A 17,803-nucleotide genomic window follows, 5' to 3' on the forward strand; every position below is an offset into this window, starting at 1 on the left:
TTGGTTTATTGAGTGTGTGAAAGCTGGCTGCTATTCTTTTCTCCTACTACTAGACATTCTTCGGCTTTGTGTACCTCATGATGTTCAAAACTGAGAATTTTTCTTAGTGTTACTATGTCTTTCTTAGCTAATTATTATGCGATGGGTCATGTAGAATATCCTTTGATAATAGTCATTCACATTTTTAAGTATATTTCATAGTAGAAGAAAGGCCAAATTGTGTAAGCCTAATGCATATGAACTAATGATTCATGATCAATTGGTTATCAAAATAATTTGAAAGCTGTTTCTAGGACCACGCAATACATAAATATTTATGTCTATTGTCCTTCTTCCACAAACAACTATTAATTGTGATTTACCCACATGGTATATGATAAGGATTCTGGAATCCTACATTTATCATTGTGATGTTTTCATTAAGAGTACACGTAGGCATTTCCACCAGCTCAGTGCACAGTGCATGGGCACAGCATGGAAAGCTGGACAATTTGCCTCTGCATTGCTTCCTCTCTGAATACATCTGAGCCATTTTAGATGTCGATTTCTGGCCTTCTCAATTTTTGAAAAATTAATGAGGAAAATTCTCTCTCCATCAAGATTCTAAACTAACTGTGTAGCCAGCAGCAGCCACCCACCTAACAGGGAAATGTCATCTGCAGCAAAGAAAACGGCATCTGCGCAGGATACGTTTTGTGCTTTCTCTGAGATGGGGTCCAAACAAATGGGAAGCTTCTAGATATGAGAGCTCTCACTGTCCCTGATGTCAACTCTGCTCTCACATTCTTCTTTATTGGCTTTTAAAAATCACTAACACGGAAGCTAATAATTTTGTTCTGTGCGTCACACAGATGGGCTACCCAAGTGAGTGTTCTGGAAAACAAACTTCAGAAGGGTAAAACTGACAAAATAAAGAGAACTGAGAGCATAGAGTAAAAGAACAGAAGTTTAATAATTAACCTATAAATTGAATTTATTATAAAAAAGCCATAAAATTAAATTATACTAAAATTTAACTACCTTATGAATAAAATAATGCATAATAAGGCTTTGCAGAAGCAGGTCACCATGATAGAGTATGAGCATGTGCTTTTGCTTCCATGACATCATATGGTGGGTTCTCATAGACACTGATGGAAAACATCATTTTCATTTTTAGGCAATGAGACGGGGACATATATGCACCTATATATGTAAATATACTGGTATCTCTTTTCCAAAATCCCTAACTCAATATTTTCATAATGAGTTAGCAAAATCTACCTATCATGGCTAGAGGAAGCACATGCTAGGCACAGAGAATGTGACAGTGAAATGGGCTGCTACTGTCACCCTCATAGATCTCATGGCCTAGTGGTTTGAAGGTGGTGAGCTTGATACTGACTAAAACTCCAAGTTCACCATCATTACTGGTTTCCTGGGAAAGTACAGGGTGCACATGGGAGTAACAACTTAAACATCTGACACATGGGAAATGCTTCCAGAGGTACCAGTAGAGGCCTAGGTTTGATAGACTTGATGGCCACTTCAAGGAACTGGAATGAAGTTAATACAGCTGGAGAATAGGTGCAACATGTGCAGCAGTGGGCCTACAGAGTTAAATAGAGGTCATACCATGAAGACCCCTGATGGCCAAATTTTGAAGTTTAGGTTTGTCCCAAGAACCATTCCGTGGCCAAGAAAAGCTTTCACCCTGGAGGAAGAACAAGGGAAATGGAGGCATCATCAATGGCAATGAGCTCTTTAGATGGGGCAACTCCTCAATGGTGAAACAGGACACACACTGCAGAAAAATGATGACTTTAGCTTTGTACTTATTGAATTTAAGGGATCTGGGGGGCTCAGGAAGCAGACAGCACTATGGGAACTGTGAGGACTCTGGTTACAGATGGAATTATACCCGAAAGGCACGTACAGTGAGGAGGAAAGGGGGCCAAGGGTAGGAAACATCAACATTTAAGGGATGGCAAAAGAAAACAAAGTAGTCTGAAGAGGGAACTGAGAATGCAGCCAGAGAAGAGCAGGAAAGCTAGAAGAGTCTGTCCATGGACATTAAGGGAAGGTGATATTTGAAGGTCACTGGTATCTAAGGCCGCAGAGAGCAGAGCTGAAGACAGGGAAGGACTCAGTGGATGTTACGGCAGGCAGATTATGAGAACCAGTGGTTGACTGGGGTGGACTGCAGTACATGAAGGGAGGCTAGTGAATATAGCTATTCTATTGGGAAAATATAGTTCCATTAATAGGACAATCATTAATTAAATAATTTGGGGGTTATACATATATCCCTATGTGGCTGTTTCATCTGAATAGTCACTTGAAAGTTTAATTCTTCAGAAGAGGTAAAATGAAATATCTAAAGCTGTGAAGTTCACAAACAGATCTAGAAAGTTATGATCGATATCTTGGGAGTCCTGCCTAAACCATCAGCTGCTCTCTGTCTCTGGAATCTCTCTCCCAATTCTTTCCATTGAAGTGTTAACTGGGGCCTCTTATGTTCCAGGTACTGTGGTCCTCACCCTCAATGGACTTCCAGTTGGGGAAATGAAAGCAAATGTTTACAACCTAAGCTGACTCGCTTTGCAAGAGCTGGGAGCTAAAAGCTAGGGAAGAGTAAAGTGGAGACAAGTGGTTAGTACTGTTTGCGTAGCACAAACGTATTTACTTTTGATCTCCTATATAAAATTCAATATAACTTCTGGTAATCTGTGACTCAGGGAAACAAGAAAGAACATAATGAAAACTTTAAAAAATTTTTTTGAAAAGTTTATTTGTTTTGAGAGACAGAGAGTGCATGTGCATGAGCAGCGGGTGGGGGGTAGAAAGAGAGGGAGAGAGAGAATCCCAAGCAGGTTCCATGCTGTCAGTGTGGACCCCAATGTGGGTCTTGAACCCATAAACTGCGACATCATGACCTGAGCCAAAATTAAGAGTTGGATGCTTAACTGACCAGGTACTCCCAAGGTTTGTTTATTTAGAAACAATCCATGTTTTCGTTTTAAATTTTATACCTCTTTAACCTGTGATGAACTGGGTACCATGAAGTTTTACACCAAACCTCTTAGTTGATTTCCTCCTGAAAGCTAAGTTTGAAAAGAAACGTAGAATACATTGTTTGCAAAGACATTGGTTCTACACTGGGAACTTTCTTTTGAAGTCGGGACTGTTAGAACACTCAAGGTCTTCTATGTGCAGACAGCTTTTTCAATTGGAAAACAGAAACTATATCCTTGATCCCAGTGATGCATCTGGTTGCTAGACTTCTCAGCTGGATTTTGGAATGGCTATGTTCAAGACACTTCAAGAAACAAACCAGTGATTCAAAAGCATCCTCAGTCCTCTTGGATCTCAAGGGAAAGGCAAGAGGAAAAAACTAGAAGGGAAAGGGGAAGAATATTGTGTGGAAAATACACAGTTATCAGGCATCCTGTCTTAGTGCCAGTGTTGTTATTACTGGCCATGTAAATTTAAGCCTTTTAGTTACTCCTTTATAAAAGGAGGAGGCTAGGATTAGGTGATGGTTTGACAGGTTAAAGAGTTTATTTTTATTAGGAAAATTAGAAATTTTCGACTCGGTGGTATTACATTCCAAATCAATACTAACAGGAGTTAACTTGCCTAGCATCATGAATTATTTAGTGAGTGAGGTCTTTACACTCATACTCAAAGTCCACACTAATGACCTAGTAATTATTTTAATCGATTCTCAATGGACTGTTAACTACCCTGCTGGCATACCAATAAGCAAGAAGCATTGTGAGAGCACATTCTGTGCACTATACTTGTATTTTTCACTCATAATTCTGAATGGAAATCTGTGTATCCAAATAAATATTTCTGTATCCATTTTTTTACTAAGATTTATCATTTAACATTTGTGGTATTCTAAGAAGTTCTAATTTTGATTTGTGTGAGCAGAAGATACAATATGGAATCATAGAATCTTGAAGCTGATATTATTTTGGAGAACATGCAATTTAAGCCCTTATAGAAAACTCCCAAACATGTGAACAAAGATATTATACAAGAATGCTCTTAGTAGGAAGTTGTGTGACAGCAAAAAATTAGAAACAGCTTTTTTGCACACCAGCTGGGGAATGAAGAAATCAATTGCAACATATTCACATGATGAAATATCATACACGAGTTGGATTCATGAATTACAGCTGTAGAATATCAATATAAATCAATCTTAAAAACCTAATGTTGAATGAAGAAGCAAGTTGCACAAGAGTATATACAGGTAGATACCTTTTCTAGAAGGCTAAAAATATGAAAAAGGAATACACATGTGTTAAAATTATAGAGGCATGTACAGGAATGCCAGAATAAACATCAACTTTAGGATGGTGGTTAACCGAGGAGAGCAAGGGACAAGGTGTGGAAACCAGAGAAGAAAAGAAACCAGAATCTGGAGAGATTAATCAGCTTGTTCAAAAAACAAAACGGGCTAGAAATGAGTAGTGAGAGCTCAGTGCTTTCCACTACAACATACTACCTCCGGACAGCTCCCGAGACTGGCTTTGTTTGTTAGTCTCTTCTTCAGGCATGACATGATAACCCCAGGGAACTTAACATTATAAGGGACCTTAAAAGGTCTTATCTTCTGCAATTCCTCACTCAGTTTTTGACTTTTCTTAACAACACGTCTGCTAAATGATGATCGCGCTTTTGTTAAAAACAAACCACAGCAAAAGGAGAAATAAGGCTCTTCAAGTAACACCTTCCTAACCTCAAGGAAGACATTTCAGGATATCACTGGAGAAAACCCTGGCTAAACCAAACACTGTAACTTCTGAAAAAGTCCAGAGTTAAGTACCTGCCTCACTTGCCTTCTAAGTTTAGTTGAGCTTAGCTTTCGGTGCTGGTTGACTCATTCGGCCGACACTTGCTGGCATCCCGGGCATGTACTATGGGCCACACGCCATGCCAGATGGATGCTAGGGCACAGAGTGAAAAAGGCAGCATCCTGTGGTCCATGGTATAAATGAATCAAGAAGAGTGAAGGAGGATTGTTTTGGGACATCCACCCCTTCTGGTGCTACAGAATTATCGAATCACTATGTTGTAGACTGGGAGCTTATACAACATTGTACGTCAGTGATACTTCAATTAAAAAATAAAAGACACAAACAACTAGTTCAAGAAGGACCCTCTTTTGTTAAGAATGGACTTACTTAAGTAAGTTTAATTCAAAATAATATACCAAAGTGGCTTACTTTGGGATGATACCCTCTGAACTGCTAGAGGTTCCGGTTGGGTGTCTGTCACCTGTAGCTCAAACAAACAGTCCTAACAAAAGCAGTCTGGCTCTCATATCTTCATCTTCTTTCTTTCTTTTCTTTCTTTCTTTCTTTCAATGTTTTTGTTTTTTATTTATTTCTGAGAGAGAGAGCATGAGCAGGGGAGGGTCAGAGAGAGAGGGAGACACAGAATTGGAAGCAGGCTTCAGGGTTTAAGCTAGCTGTCAGCACAGAGCCCGACGCGGGGCTCGAACCCACTAACCGTGAGATCATGACCTGAACTGAAGTCAGACGCTTAACCGACTGAGCCACCCAGGCGCCTCGTTCATCTTCTTTCCCACCCTCAGTATGTAGCCATCTTTCTCAGGGGAGGATTACTGGAGCTTCAAGGAACCCATTAGCTACACTGATCTCTCAGGGAAGGGCAAAGGGGTGGATGTCCCAAAACAATTTGTGAAGAATGGACAAGACACAGAGGTAGTAAATTGGTAAAGATGTAACAAGGTTTGTTTGCAGTCTTCTCAGCATGAAATTCTCTGTCTCTGGTGATAAGGATGCCTTCTACCCTCTTGGTACAGGGAGGGGACCTTTCACCTGGGAGATTTATTTCCTGCTTTCAGGGAAACCAAGGTGCTACAGAATTGTCGAATCACTATGTTGTAGACTGGGAGCTTATACAACATTGTACATCAGTGATACTTCAATTAAAAAATAAAAGACACAAACAACTAGTTCAAGAAGGACCCTCCTTTGTCCATTCTTCACAAATTTATTGTTTGTCTAAAAGTTATAAAAGCTACCTTCTTTGGTCATTTCTTTGAGTCTTATATTTTTATGGGGCTCTAATACATATGGAATTCATCTTTTTTCTCCTGTTAATCTTATGTCAATTTAATTATTAGGCCAACCAAAGAATGGAGAAGGGAGGAAGGGAAAACTTTTCTGCCCCTACAGGCCCCCGGAAATAGAACAGGAAGCAGCAGTGTTGAATCTTGAGAGAAGGTCCAGGAGCCCAAACAGCTGCTGAAACTCTGTCCATGACTCTGCTCTTCTCCTCCTGAGCCTGATGTACCTCTAGGGAGCCTTCCAGAAGCCTTGAGCTGGGCCAGCCTTCAGGGGCAGCTGAGTGATGCCCACTCACTGGTTAAGCCCCCCCTGATGGCTCCTTCTCCACTCTCCTCTCTCTCTCTGCAGATCTACCTTCCTCCCCAGGGACAGAGAAGATGGATCACCTTCTTGATGAGGCATCACTCACGCCACCACCTGCCTGAACTGTTACAAGATTTAAACTGTCATGTAATTTGTTCCTCATTATGGGTAGACACATCCTCACCTCCTCACCTTTGGCAGAGTTTGGAGGAGGGGCTGGAAAGGAAGTCAGGACATGACTGGCTTCCAGTGTGGAACCCTTCTCTGGGCCCTCAGAGGCTGCAGGGAGAGATTGGTTTTCAGCAGCAAGGGCACCTGAGCTGGGTTTGGGACCTGGTCACAGGATCAGAGAGGGGACCAATGGATTGGGTATGGTGTAGCAGCTGTGAGCAGAGCCCAGTTCTCTGCTTCAGTGGATTTTCTTTAAAAATTCACAGCTTTCCAGCCTGGGATCTTTAGCTCCTCTGGCTCATGTGGTAGGAAACATCCACATATGCTTCTGAGCTTCTACCATATAGTTAGGCAGTTGAGCCCTTTTTCCTGGTATTGAAAACCAAGATCCCAAGAGAATCATTGGCCAAGCTTCCCTGGCCACCCATTTTCTGGACTAGTGATTCACTGTCACCACGGTGTGAGGTGTAAAAGATGGGCTGTGTGTTGGCTAGGTGCCTGCCAACAGACCAAATGAAGCCTTCCACTGTAACAGGGTGGTTTCTGCTCCAATTTAGAGAGTGTAGGAGAGGAAAAGGGACACCCAAAAGAAATGGAGGCAGGGGCCAGCACCCTGAAGAAGGGTGAGTGTTGAGCTAAAGCAATAGCTAAAGCAGTAGCATTATTGTTTATGGGTGCTGAAAACATATTTGGAAACAAATGTATTCAACGAATTACTAGAGTTTTAAAAATCTATGTTGACTGGATTGACACTGTAGCAAAGCTTGGCCACTGAGTGTTCTTCAATTTCAGAAAATTCTAAGTAACTTTGACATCCATTTCTCCTTGGTATCTGGCAGTATGGCTTTTGGGGTATGGGGCAAAAGCAGGGGACAATCCCCAGGAATACAGAAGACTCAGAAGGCTGGGGAAGAACGGTCAGGGAAAGCGCACTGGGAGAAGCAAGTTACAGGTGGCTGAGTGAATAAGAATAAACACTGAATTTGGAGGGCACTGGGGGTACATAGTGAAGTGAGGAGTGGAGTCAGTATCTGGAAGCTGGGGATATGGGTGGGGAGGATGGGGCGGAGATACACTGGTGACCAACGTATAAGTTCCCTGACCTTGGGAAGCTTATATTTTATTGAGAGAGGTAGACCCTATGTAAATGAACATAAAGAATGATTACAGATGGGAAGAAGTGCAATAAAATTAGGAAATAATAAAACAGGTGCTGGGAGAGAAACCATCAGAGACTATGTATTTTACACAGGATTTTGAGGGAAGGTGATATTTAAGCTGTACTCTGAATGATAAGGAAAGTCAACAACGGGAACAACCAAGGAAAATACATTTTAGGAAGAGAGAACAACTAACTCAAAGGTCCTGAGATGGGCAAAAATTCACAAAAGACAGGATACACTGGTATGCAGAGGTGAGCAGGGGGAGGATGTGCTCATTTGATTTAAAAAAATGGTTGCTCTGCTCATCAAACTTGGGGAAAGTTACACAAATGAGTGATTTTTTTTAAAGAAAAGCAATTTTTATTTTCCTGAGTATGTGATCGATTGTAAGCATAAAGTCCTTCCATGTTATAAGTGGCTTTGCTCCAGTTCCGGTATACAAAGATCCCCTGAGAGAAAATAGAATTTCAATATAGCAACATCACAATCAGGATGAACAGCTTGATTCTGGAGGGAAAGAATATACTTTCTTATCAGAAAGGCTGAAGAGAAAAGAATTATGTCAATCCAGTCTAGTTGCAAAACTTTATACACCACAAAATATACTTTGAAAAAAGCAAGATGAAATCTCCTTAGAAATACCAAAGCATGAGGCCGGTTTGCTTATGAGGTCCTGAAGCAATTGTCTGAGAAAAAGCAATAACGTGGCTTTACTTTGCCTGAAATCAGAAGCTTGTAGCAACTATGTTTCACTTTCATACACACCTATGGGGGTTAAAATATACCCTGGACCTAATGACGTTTATTGTGAATTACCAGAAGTAAATATTAAAAGTAAATCTTTGCTTTGGCTATGCTGCCTTTGATAACAGCATATAGGACTTGAATAGAATCCTGACCTGTAGGAAGTTCATGTCACTGACCAAAAGGAAGTATGTTGTGTATCATCCAGTCCTACAGAGCCTGGATTGGTGAGAGTGGATTTTGGGGAGGTGGGATTATGGCTATACGATTCTTTCTTTTCTATGCCAGCTATGGCAATTCATATGTTAGCTATGAGAATTCTTAGCGTAGATGCTAATGTTGAACCCAAGTTCAGATATCACTACTTCATGAAAATCAAAAAGAAACTAGTAGGAATCAGGAAAAAAATGTCTACTTAAAAGTATGAAAGAAAAGTCAAAGAAGTTTCTGTTTAAGGTAAACATGTAAAAATACTACCAATAAGTAGCCAACAAATTACTGGTCTTGCCAAAGTCATCTTAAAAAAGAAAAGCAAGGATGTCTCAGTGGCTCAATTGGTTAAGCATCTGACTCTTGGTTTTGGCTCAAGTCATGGTCTCACAGTTCCTGGGTTCGGACAGCATGTTGGGCTCTGCGTTGAAAGTGCAGAACCTGTTGGGAGTCTCTCTCTCTCCCTCTCTCTCACTTTCTCTGCTCCTCCCCCACTTGCACTGTCTCTGTTTCACTCAAAATAAATAAATAAACTTTTGAAAATGAAAAAAAGAAAAGAAAATCTGAAGGCATCATGTTCCCCGATTTCAAACTATATTACAAAGCTAAAGTAATTTAAAAATGGACATATGTGTCTGGCATAAAAACAGAAAGACACATAGGTCAATTGAACAGAATAGAGAGCCCATGACTTACATGGTCAATTAATTTACAACAAAGGAGGCAAGAATATACAATAGGAAAAAGATAGTCTCTTCAACAAATAGTGTTGGGAAAACTGGACAGCTATTTGCAAAAGAATGAAACTGGACCACTACCTTACACCATACACAAAGATCAAGGCAAACTAGATTAAAGACCTAACTAAATATGAGACCTGAACCCACAACACTAGAAGGAAATATAGGGTGGTGAGCTCCATGAGATATGTCTTGGATGATTTTTTAAATCTAACACCAAAAGCAAAAGCAACAAAGAAAACTAAATAAGTGGGACTACAAACTTAAAAGCCTCTGTACAGTGAAGGAAACCATCAACCAAAAGAAAAGGCAACCTACCAAATAGGAGAAAATATTTTCAAATCATATATCTGATAAAAGGCTAATATCCAAAAATAAATAAAGAACCCAAACAACTCAGTAACAAAAAGCAAACAATCCAATTAAAAAATGGGAGGATCTGAATAGACATTTTTCCAAAGAATACATGCAGGTGGCTTGCAGACACATAAAAAGATGCTCACCATCACTCACCATCAGGGGAATGCAAATCAAAACCACAGTGAGATATTATCTCATTGGAATGGCTATTTACTAAAAAATCTAGAAATGACAAGCGTTGGAAGGATGGGGAGGAACGGGAACCCTTGTTCACTATTTGTGGGAATGCAAATTGGTGTAGCCACTATAGAAACCAGTATTGAGGTTCCTCAAAAAATTAAAAACAGAACTACCACATGATCCAGCAATTCTACTTCTGAGTACTAATCCAAAGAAAAAGAAGACAGTGGTTCATAAAGATACATGTGCCCCCCTGTGCACTGCAGCACTGATGAATGAATGAACAATATTACTCAGCGATAAAAAAAGAATGAAATCTTGCCATCTGCAGTACGGATGGACTTTGAAGACATTAAGCAAATGAAATAAGTCAGACAGAGACAGGCTAATACCGCATGATCTCTCTTACATGTGGAATCTAACAAAACAAAACAACACCCGAAGCTCACAGATACAGAGAATAGATTGGTAGTTGCTATGGGTGGGCCAGGGGGTGGGAGAGAAAAGAGTGAACTGTCTTTGTTTTTTGTTTTCTTTTTAGTTTAACTAAATTGATTTGTTAAAAAAAATAATGGTCCTGAATAAAAATGCTCAGAAGTTGGTTAGGTGGATTTTTACAGTGTTGGATAAATCCAGGGAACATTTTTAGTTTGGAATAGATGAGGGTAAATTTGGCTCTGGAAAATCTCAAGAAAAGAAATAACATAAGCTCTTTGTTGGGGGGGAGGCTCTGTTTGATTTTCACTACTTTGCATATTTAAAATATGTGCATATCACTTCACTTGATAGGGGATTTTATTAGAGATGTATATTTCTAACACAGGTTTCATACAAGTATACAATACACCATATTTTAAAAGGTATAAAGAGTAAGTGTTAGTGATTTAGAGGAGAGGGACCCAGATCATCTTTTATGAAATGGTTTAAAAGGCTGGGGTTTCCTTTGCCATGAAAATGATCTGGCCATGCGATAGAAGAAGGGTGAGCCTCATTTGGTGCCAGGGACACAGCTAGGATGAGTAAGCGTAAGTTAAGGATACAAGTTCTGGCTTAATTTATGGAACTTTCTAAGGAGGTGGCTATACAGTTGTGTGGATGCCTTGAGGAGTAGTGGATTCTTTGTCCCCAGAAGTATTTAAAGAGTCTATGTAGTCATTTGGCTGGATGTTGAAAAGCCAAAAGAAGCATTATGTATCCACCCACTGGACACTACTATTGCACACCTATTGAACACACTACTATTGAATACAAGTTCCATGCCGTGGAATGAGGACACTGAGATGAGTGAGATACGCAGGGTCCCTGTTTTCATTGAGTTTGTAGAATAACAAGTGAACAAACAATATAATGAGGCAATTGCTGATTATGATAATTTCCATGGTGGGAATGAATAAGATCAGGGTCTGACTGATTGCCACTGGGTCTGTTTGGCTGATTGGCTGCTTCTATCCAGCAGGTGACATGTGAACCAAGCCAGGACAGGTGAGAGCTGGGAGAAGAGCATCCCAACGTCTTTCATGGTGAGAGGGCCGAGTCGGCTGAGGGTTTGGTTTGCTGGAAGATGACTTCCTTATGAAGCCAGGAAGTACCCTGAGGGAAGGAAGGGTGAGCCAGTAGAGGCAGACAGAGGTTACACCCCACACGACTTTGTGGGTCCCAGGGAGAAGTCTTTGTGGAAAAGAATGAGATATAACTGAAACATATCAAACAGAAGAGTGATGGAATCAATTCATAGTTTTTAAAAAATAGACGGTGTGCAAGATGATCTATAAATTCTTTCCTAAAGCTGAGATTCTGACTCTGATATGATAGGGTCCTAACCATGTCTTATTGCATATACATATAAAACAATTATGTACCATGCCTTTCTGTATTTATTCTATTTACCACTAACGTTCTATCTCGAGGAAGAGGGCATCAAACTGTAAATTTCAATAGTAGCTGGGAGAAAATGATCCATTCTTGTGATTTAACCTGAACTGGCCTTCATCATTACCTATCGCATCTGTCCTGTAGATATATCCGTTCTGTGTTCTGCTCTGCTCTGGTCCTCTACGCCTGCTAACCCTGCCCCCACACCTACACCAACCCCATGGCTTCTATCAGGTCAGCAATTTCATCACTGACAATTGATTGGGCTCTTCCTCCTGGTCCCAACTCATTATTGTGCCTCATAATAGAGGGCCTGTCTCTCTTCTGTCACAATGGACTCTCCTTTTGATACCAGCACCTTGGCCTGAACTCAAGACCATTTTCTCCCTTATAGTCTATGAGGCTATAGTCCCCTTGAGAATAGAGATTATAGCTGGTTCCCTACTACATCTCAGTATTCACCAGTTTGGCACGGTCAATTGTTAAATCTTGAGAAAAAAAACACTATGGAATGAATGGATACCCTGACCTTGGAGGCAGCCTGCATAGGTGATCCTCCTGGACACCGACTCTCCTCTCTGAGCTCAACCTGATCATCCTTCCAATTCCTCTACTGTAAAACATGCTGCCTTTGTGCCAGTTAGACTCTCTGAACTATTTTAACTGGAGATGGAATTGAGCTTTTTTTTTCTTTTTTTTCTTAATCAGGCAAGGCACAAGCTTAAGATTGTGTTCTTGAATTGTGGCTGAGTCTTAACTGTGATAACTCAGAAAAAGCTAGCCTGCAGATGCTCTGTATCACTTCCAGATTAATAATAACAGTTCATCTTTATCGTTCACTACTACTTGCCAGGCACCATGCTAAGTCTCCTGTAATCTTCCCTCTGTCACCCTACATGGAAAATATTATTATCCTCATTTCACAGATGAGCAAATTGTGTCCTAGAGAGGCTGAGTGATTTGCCCAGGGTCACACAGCTAACAAGTAGATCTGAGGTTTTCAAGATTCTTCTAAATATGAAACTTGTACTCTTAACAGCTAGGGAAAAAATTTATAAAATAAAATTCATAACAGTACATCCACACTAGCATAAGGAAATGCATAATTGAATTGGTGTGTTATTGAAGAATGAGTGTTATTATGGATAACTGTTGTATAATTGGATAGATTCACTTTCTTTGTCACACATTTTCCTCTTCACTTTCAAAAAATTTTGTCTATTCATAATCTTTACTAGCATATCAGAGCATATTTAAGATTTTCTTTTTGTAACTTTAAAGAATTTTATTTTAACAGAAGAACCCAGGAAACCTAGAAAGCTTAGAAAATATTCCATATCTTATTATATTTCAAAGGACTCAAAAAAGGAGTATAAAAAGAACCTAAGAGTTGTCATACACAACTGAAATGGATACAATATCAAAACCATTCAGAGTTTTAAAATCTGCTCTACTTATAGAAGGTCTCAGGAACCAAAATAAACTCATTTTCCACAGTTCTTTGACTGACAGTTCTAAAATGTCCAAAAGACAAAATTCTCATTTTTAACTTAACATCACATCAAAGCACACATTCAGATATTTTCTGATTTAAAAAGAAACTGCTTCTAAAAATGCCTGCTCTTGACGTTATTTAATACACAAATAAAATACACATGTACCAGTCCACCTGGAAAACTATAGAAGTTTTCCCCAGGCATTAGCCTGGTTAAAGGCAAAACTCCAGATGGAAGTCTTATTGAAAAATAAGAAAACTTTTCTTCAGTAAGATAATTATCTAAAGAAATTCTGGTTCTAACATTCATAGTCACTGTCATGAGTAGATTGTGAAATATTACACAATGCATGTGAGACATATATATAATCAGGGAAAGTACTAGCAAATTATAAATAACATTTAAGAGAATAAATATTATTTATTGTTATTTATTTTAGTATAAGCCCATCTTAACTGGGCAAAATAATTTCCCAACTTGGAGAAATTATGAATTCAACTAAGAATCCAACTTGTGAATAGCTGAGGTTTTACAAGTCAGAGATTTAAAAACATCAGTATTGATACCATAGCATTTATTACATGTTTATCTTATCTACCTTTTTGGTTAGGAGGTTCTTTTAGGGAACATAGGGAGCAGGAAAATCTAGGCATGGGTCTTACTTTGGAAACTCAGCTTTTGCACCTTTTGGCAAGTCACTTAGTTTCTGGGTCTCAGTTACCCAGTCTGTACACTAGGGGGTAATAATACTCACCTTTCCACCACCCATACTGACTCAATGTATTGGGGAAGGGTATGGACTTTGGAGAGGCACAAATGCCTCTCTGCTTAGATCTGCACATGTGAAGTCTGGGGTAAGTTCCTTATCTACCCAAACGTCAGTTTCCTCACCTATAAACTTACAATATCACACCTAGGAATATTCCATTAGGATTAGAGAAGATACATTTAGAAAGCTTTCAATAAATGGTGGCTATTGATGCTTGTGGCCCATTTTGCACACTTCAGTATATTTGTAAGGTATTATTATATGACTTTTTTTCAGAAATCATGTGGTTTCCTACCTGACACACTAAGTATAATATTTCTCCCATAGTCTATATATCTGAATATATTTTCTTATATGGATTGGAGTCTCGTTGCAATACTTGCCTTGTGAAATTTGTTATAAGACTATGAAATTAGCAAACCTCCCCAAAATAAGATCCCTGATTCTTATTCCATTGCTGTGTTCTATAGTCTGCAATGAGTTTTCAGTCTATTTATTCATCTTTTTATAACTCATTCAATAAACACCGGCCAAGAGCTTAGAAAATCTATACTGCAGGAGAAATTAGCCTCTATATTTTGTCAAGATGGTTTTATGAAATATTATAAGTTATGACAAATTATTATAGTAATACCAAAAACTTAGAAAATATTACAGTTCATGTAACTTACAATGGGAATTAAGAATAAGTTTTGACAGGGACGCCTGGATGGCTTAGTTGGTTAAGCATCCAACTTCGGCTCAGGTCCTAATCTCATGGTTCATGGTTTCAGGTTCCTCGTCGGGCTCTGTGCTGACACCTCAGAGCCTGGAGCCTACCTCAGATTCTGTGTCTCCCTCCCTCTTTGCCCCTCCCCTGCTCACGCTCTGTTTCTCACTCAAAAATAAATAAACATTTAAAAAAAAAAGAATAAGTTTGACAATGTTACATATTCTCTAGAAAATAAAATAATAATATGCAAATTCTTTCACAAGAGTTACTACATAAATTAAAATCCAAGATGTATAAGACAGTAATCCAAGGATGGGAATTTAGAAATGGAAACAACTTTAGAAAGTATCATGTTTGTGGCTCAGTACTGAATTCTCTTTCAGAGTAGATTCTTAAGGGCTTTATATCTAGAATGATTTAAAAGTAGGCCACAATTGGAAATAATTAAGGAATTGTTCTACTTTTACTTTATTTTCCTTAACAATCATAAGTCATAGTCTATTTCTACTCATGGAAAACAAATGAATTTCATAAGATATATATGTATATATATTTCTATAATTTCTAAGTCAATCATCATAAACAGAATCCATTTTAACAGTGACTGAGTGTTCCCAATGTGTGGCAATGGCAAACTGGAATGATGAAAGTAACCATATAGCAAGGATTGGCAAACTACTGTTGTGGACCAAATCCAGCCCAATACCTGTTTTTGTAAATAAAGTTTTACTGGAACACACCCTGGTCCATTTGTTTACATATAATGTATGGCTTGCTGCTCATGTGATACACTGTTAGGGTTAAGTAGTTTTGATAGAAATGTCAGGGCCTACAGAGCCTAAAATATTTCCTATGCAATCTTTTACAGAGATGGTTTGTGAACTCCCGCTTTATAGTAACGATATTGAAGTATTTATGTGCCGATTTTGAGTACTGACACAAAAAATAAGAAGGAACTAAAGGAGTTATTTAGCTGTATATTTAGCTCATTGGACTTGTGCCCAATGCTTAGTGGACACACCAGAGGTAGGATCCATGCTATGCACTTAAAAAATTTTTTTAAGTTTATTTATTTTGAAAAAGAGACAGAGAGAGTGAGCGGGGAAGAGGCAGAGAGCTAGAGGGAGAAAGAGAATCCCAATACTGTCAGTGCAGAACCTGATGCAGGGCTCAAACCCACGAAACAGTGAGATTACGACCTAAGCCAAAACCAAGAGTCAAATGTTTAACTGACTGAGCCACCCAGGTGCCCCTACACATTTGAGTAGACAAATTCTCCGCAAGCAGTCCTTACTGGGCTAAAGGGCCATGCTGCTCCCCACTGATGTAATAAAAGTTCCAAGTGTTATCCCCAGCCCCGGAGCAAATGCCCACCAGAATTGAAGAATTATCCTTTCTTTTAGGAGCTGGGGATTTTAATTTGTGTCTAATTTTTGCTGTTGTTGGAAATAATGTGATATATAGTTCTGTAGACACCACAGCTTATTTAATTGAAAATGACCATTATAATTAAAAGAGGCGAAAAGAGTTGATGCATTACCTGTATGTTGCTCTTCAATCCAGACTTGCAAGTACATGAACAGGAGAAGCCCTGCTACTCCAAACATCAGCACCGAGAGGAAGACTTGTTTGGGGTTCATGACCATTTCAGATGGCCGCATTTCTCCTCATTTCTGAAGTCCACATGATTTGTATTTCGAGAGAGCTTTGATCCTTTCTTGTTCTACTAGGTGCTCATTCCATGAAGTAACCTAGAATTATTAAAAATCCACATTGTACCTTACTGATGACATGTCTTCCCAAGCACAACCTACAAATGCAACATATCAATGACAGGGAGGACTCATGTGAACCGTAACAGAAGACAGAAGAGACAGTAGGAGATTGTCCCTAAAAATGGCAATTTTCTATCGTAAAGCTTTATTGTATCTAAGGAATCTAAGGAATTCACTGTATATAATGAGTAACACTTTCACATTTAATTAGGTGCAGTATAGACAGGCTTACGCCACCCTATATTGTGAAGAGTAAAGCAGGTTCAGGTAACCTTAAGATGACTGTGAGGGGGGAGAGAAGACTATCAGGATAGACTGTTGAAGGAGTTTTGAAAAACATGTTCATTGAATAAAGGGGAAAAATCACCATGTCTGAAAACGCATAAAGTTCAAAAATGGAGGGTTCAATCTATCATTTCCCTTTCATGTAAAAGTAATAGATTTCTCCAACTGAAAGGGTACATTAAAAATCCCTCAAACGCCTAAAAGGATAAATATTAAAAGGTCAGAGTTAAAAGGCTTCTCACACAATAACACGGGAGAACAGAAGTGTACCTCGGGTTACAGAAATCCACCTCTGTAATGAAAAGTTACTTTATTTAGAGAAATATCGAAATGACTTCGTTTTAGAACAATCTCATTTTGTGCAACCGTAACATTTTACTTTTTGTAAGTTGCATCCACGTTTGAGAATCTAAGGAAAATGTAAGCCCTCTTTTTAGACAAATACAAACACACACGATCTTGCATCAGTATCGGGATGCTTAGGTACTCTCTCTGAAAGCCAAGGTAAGACGCTCTGCTCCATGAACTGCCAAGCAAATATGCAGCAGCCTGCATGGTGAGCTCACTTAGTCCAGCTAATGAGGTCAAGGTCATGGCTTTGTATCTAATGCTGGCCAAAGACCATGGTTCTATTCCTTGGCTACAGACCACACCTCCTCTTTGGACGAGCTGAATGTTTCCTTACTGTGAGGACATCACACACACTGCTGTGTCTAAAAATTATCTCTTTCTTCTCTAAATATGCCTCAAAAACTCCTGGGAGAATATTGATTTAGGCTTTTTGAAGAGGTGTTTGGTGAGATGCAAGGTAAAAGTTAAAAGCCTGCTGTGGAAAATTGTTGGCTGGTTAAAAGATAATACTGAGCAGTTCTTGGCAAAACCAGTTTTCATGCAAATGGTGTGCTTCCAAGGTAACCTGTGAGATCTACATTAT

At 39.1% G+C, this 17,803-nt stretch overlaps 1 protein-coding gene across 1 annotated transcript in view; it reads right to left on the reverse strand.

Annotated features, from left to right (window-relative positions):
• CHST9 (carbohydrate sulfotransferase 9) overlaps window positions 1-16,531 on the reverse strand; it is a 202,229-nt gene extending 185,698 nt beyond the window's left edge. The window contains exon 1 of the mRNA XM_077778177.1: window positions 16,350-16,531. Coding sequence (XP_077634303.1) covers window positions 16,350-16,470 — 121 coding nt within the window. The 5' untranslated portion in view covers window positions 16,471-16,531. The remainder of the gene's footprint in view (window positions 1-16,349) is intronic.
• Window positions 16,532-17,803: the final 1,272 nt, after the last annotated feature.

Source organism: Crocuta crocuta, unplaced genomic scaffold (assembly GCF_008692635.1).
Source record: "Crocuta crocuta isolate KB4526 unplaced genomic scaffold, BGI_CrCroc_1.0 scaffold26, whole genome shotgun sequence".
Lineage (NCBI taxonomy): Eukaryota > Metazoa > Chordata > Mammalia > Carnivora > Hyaenidae > Crocuta > Crocuta crocuta.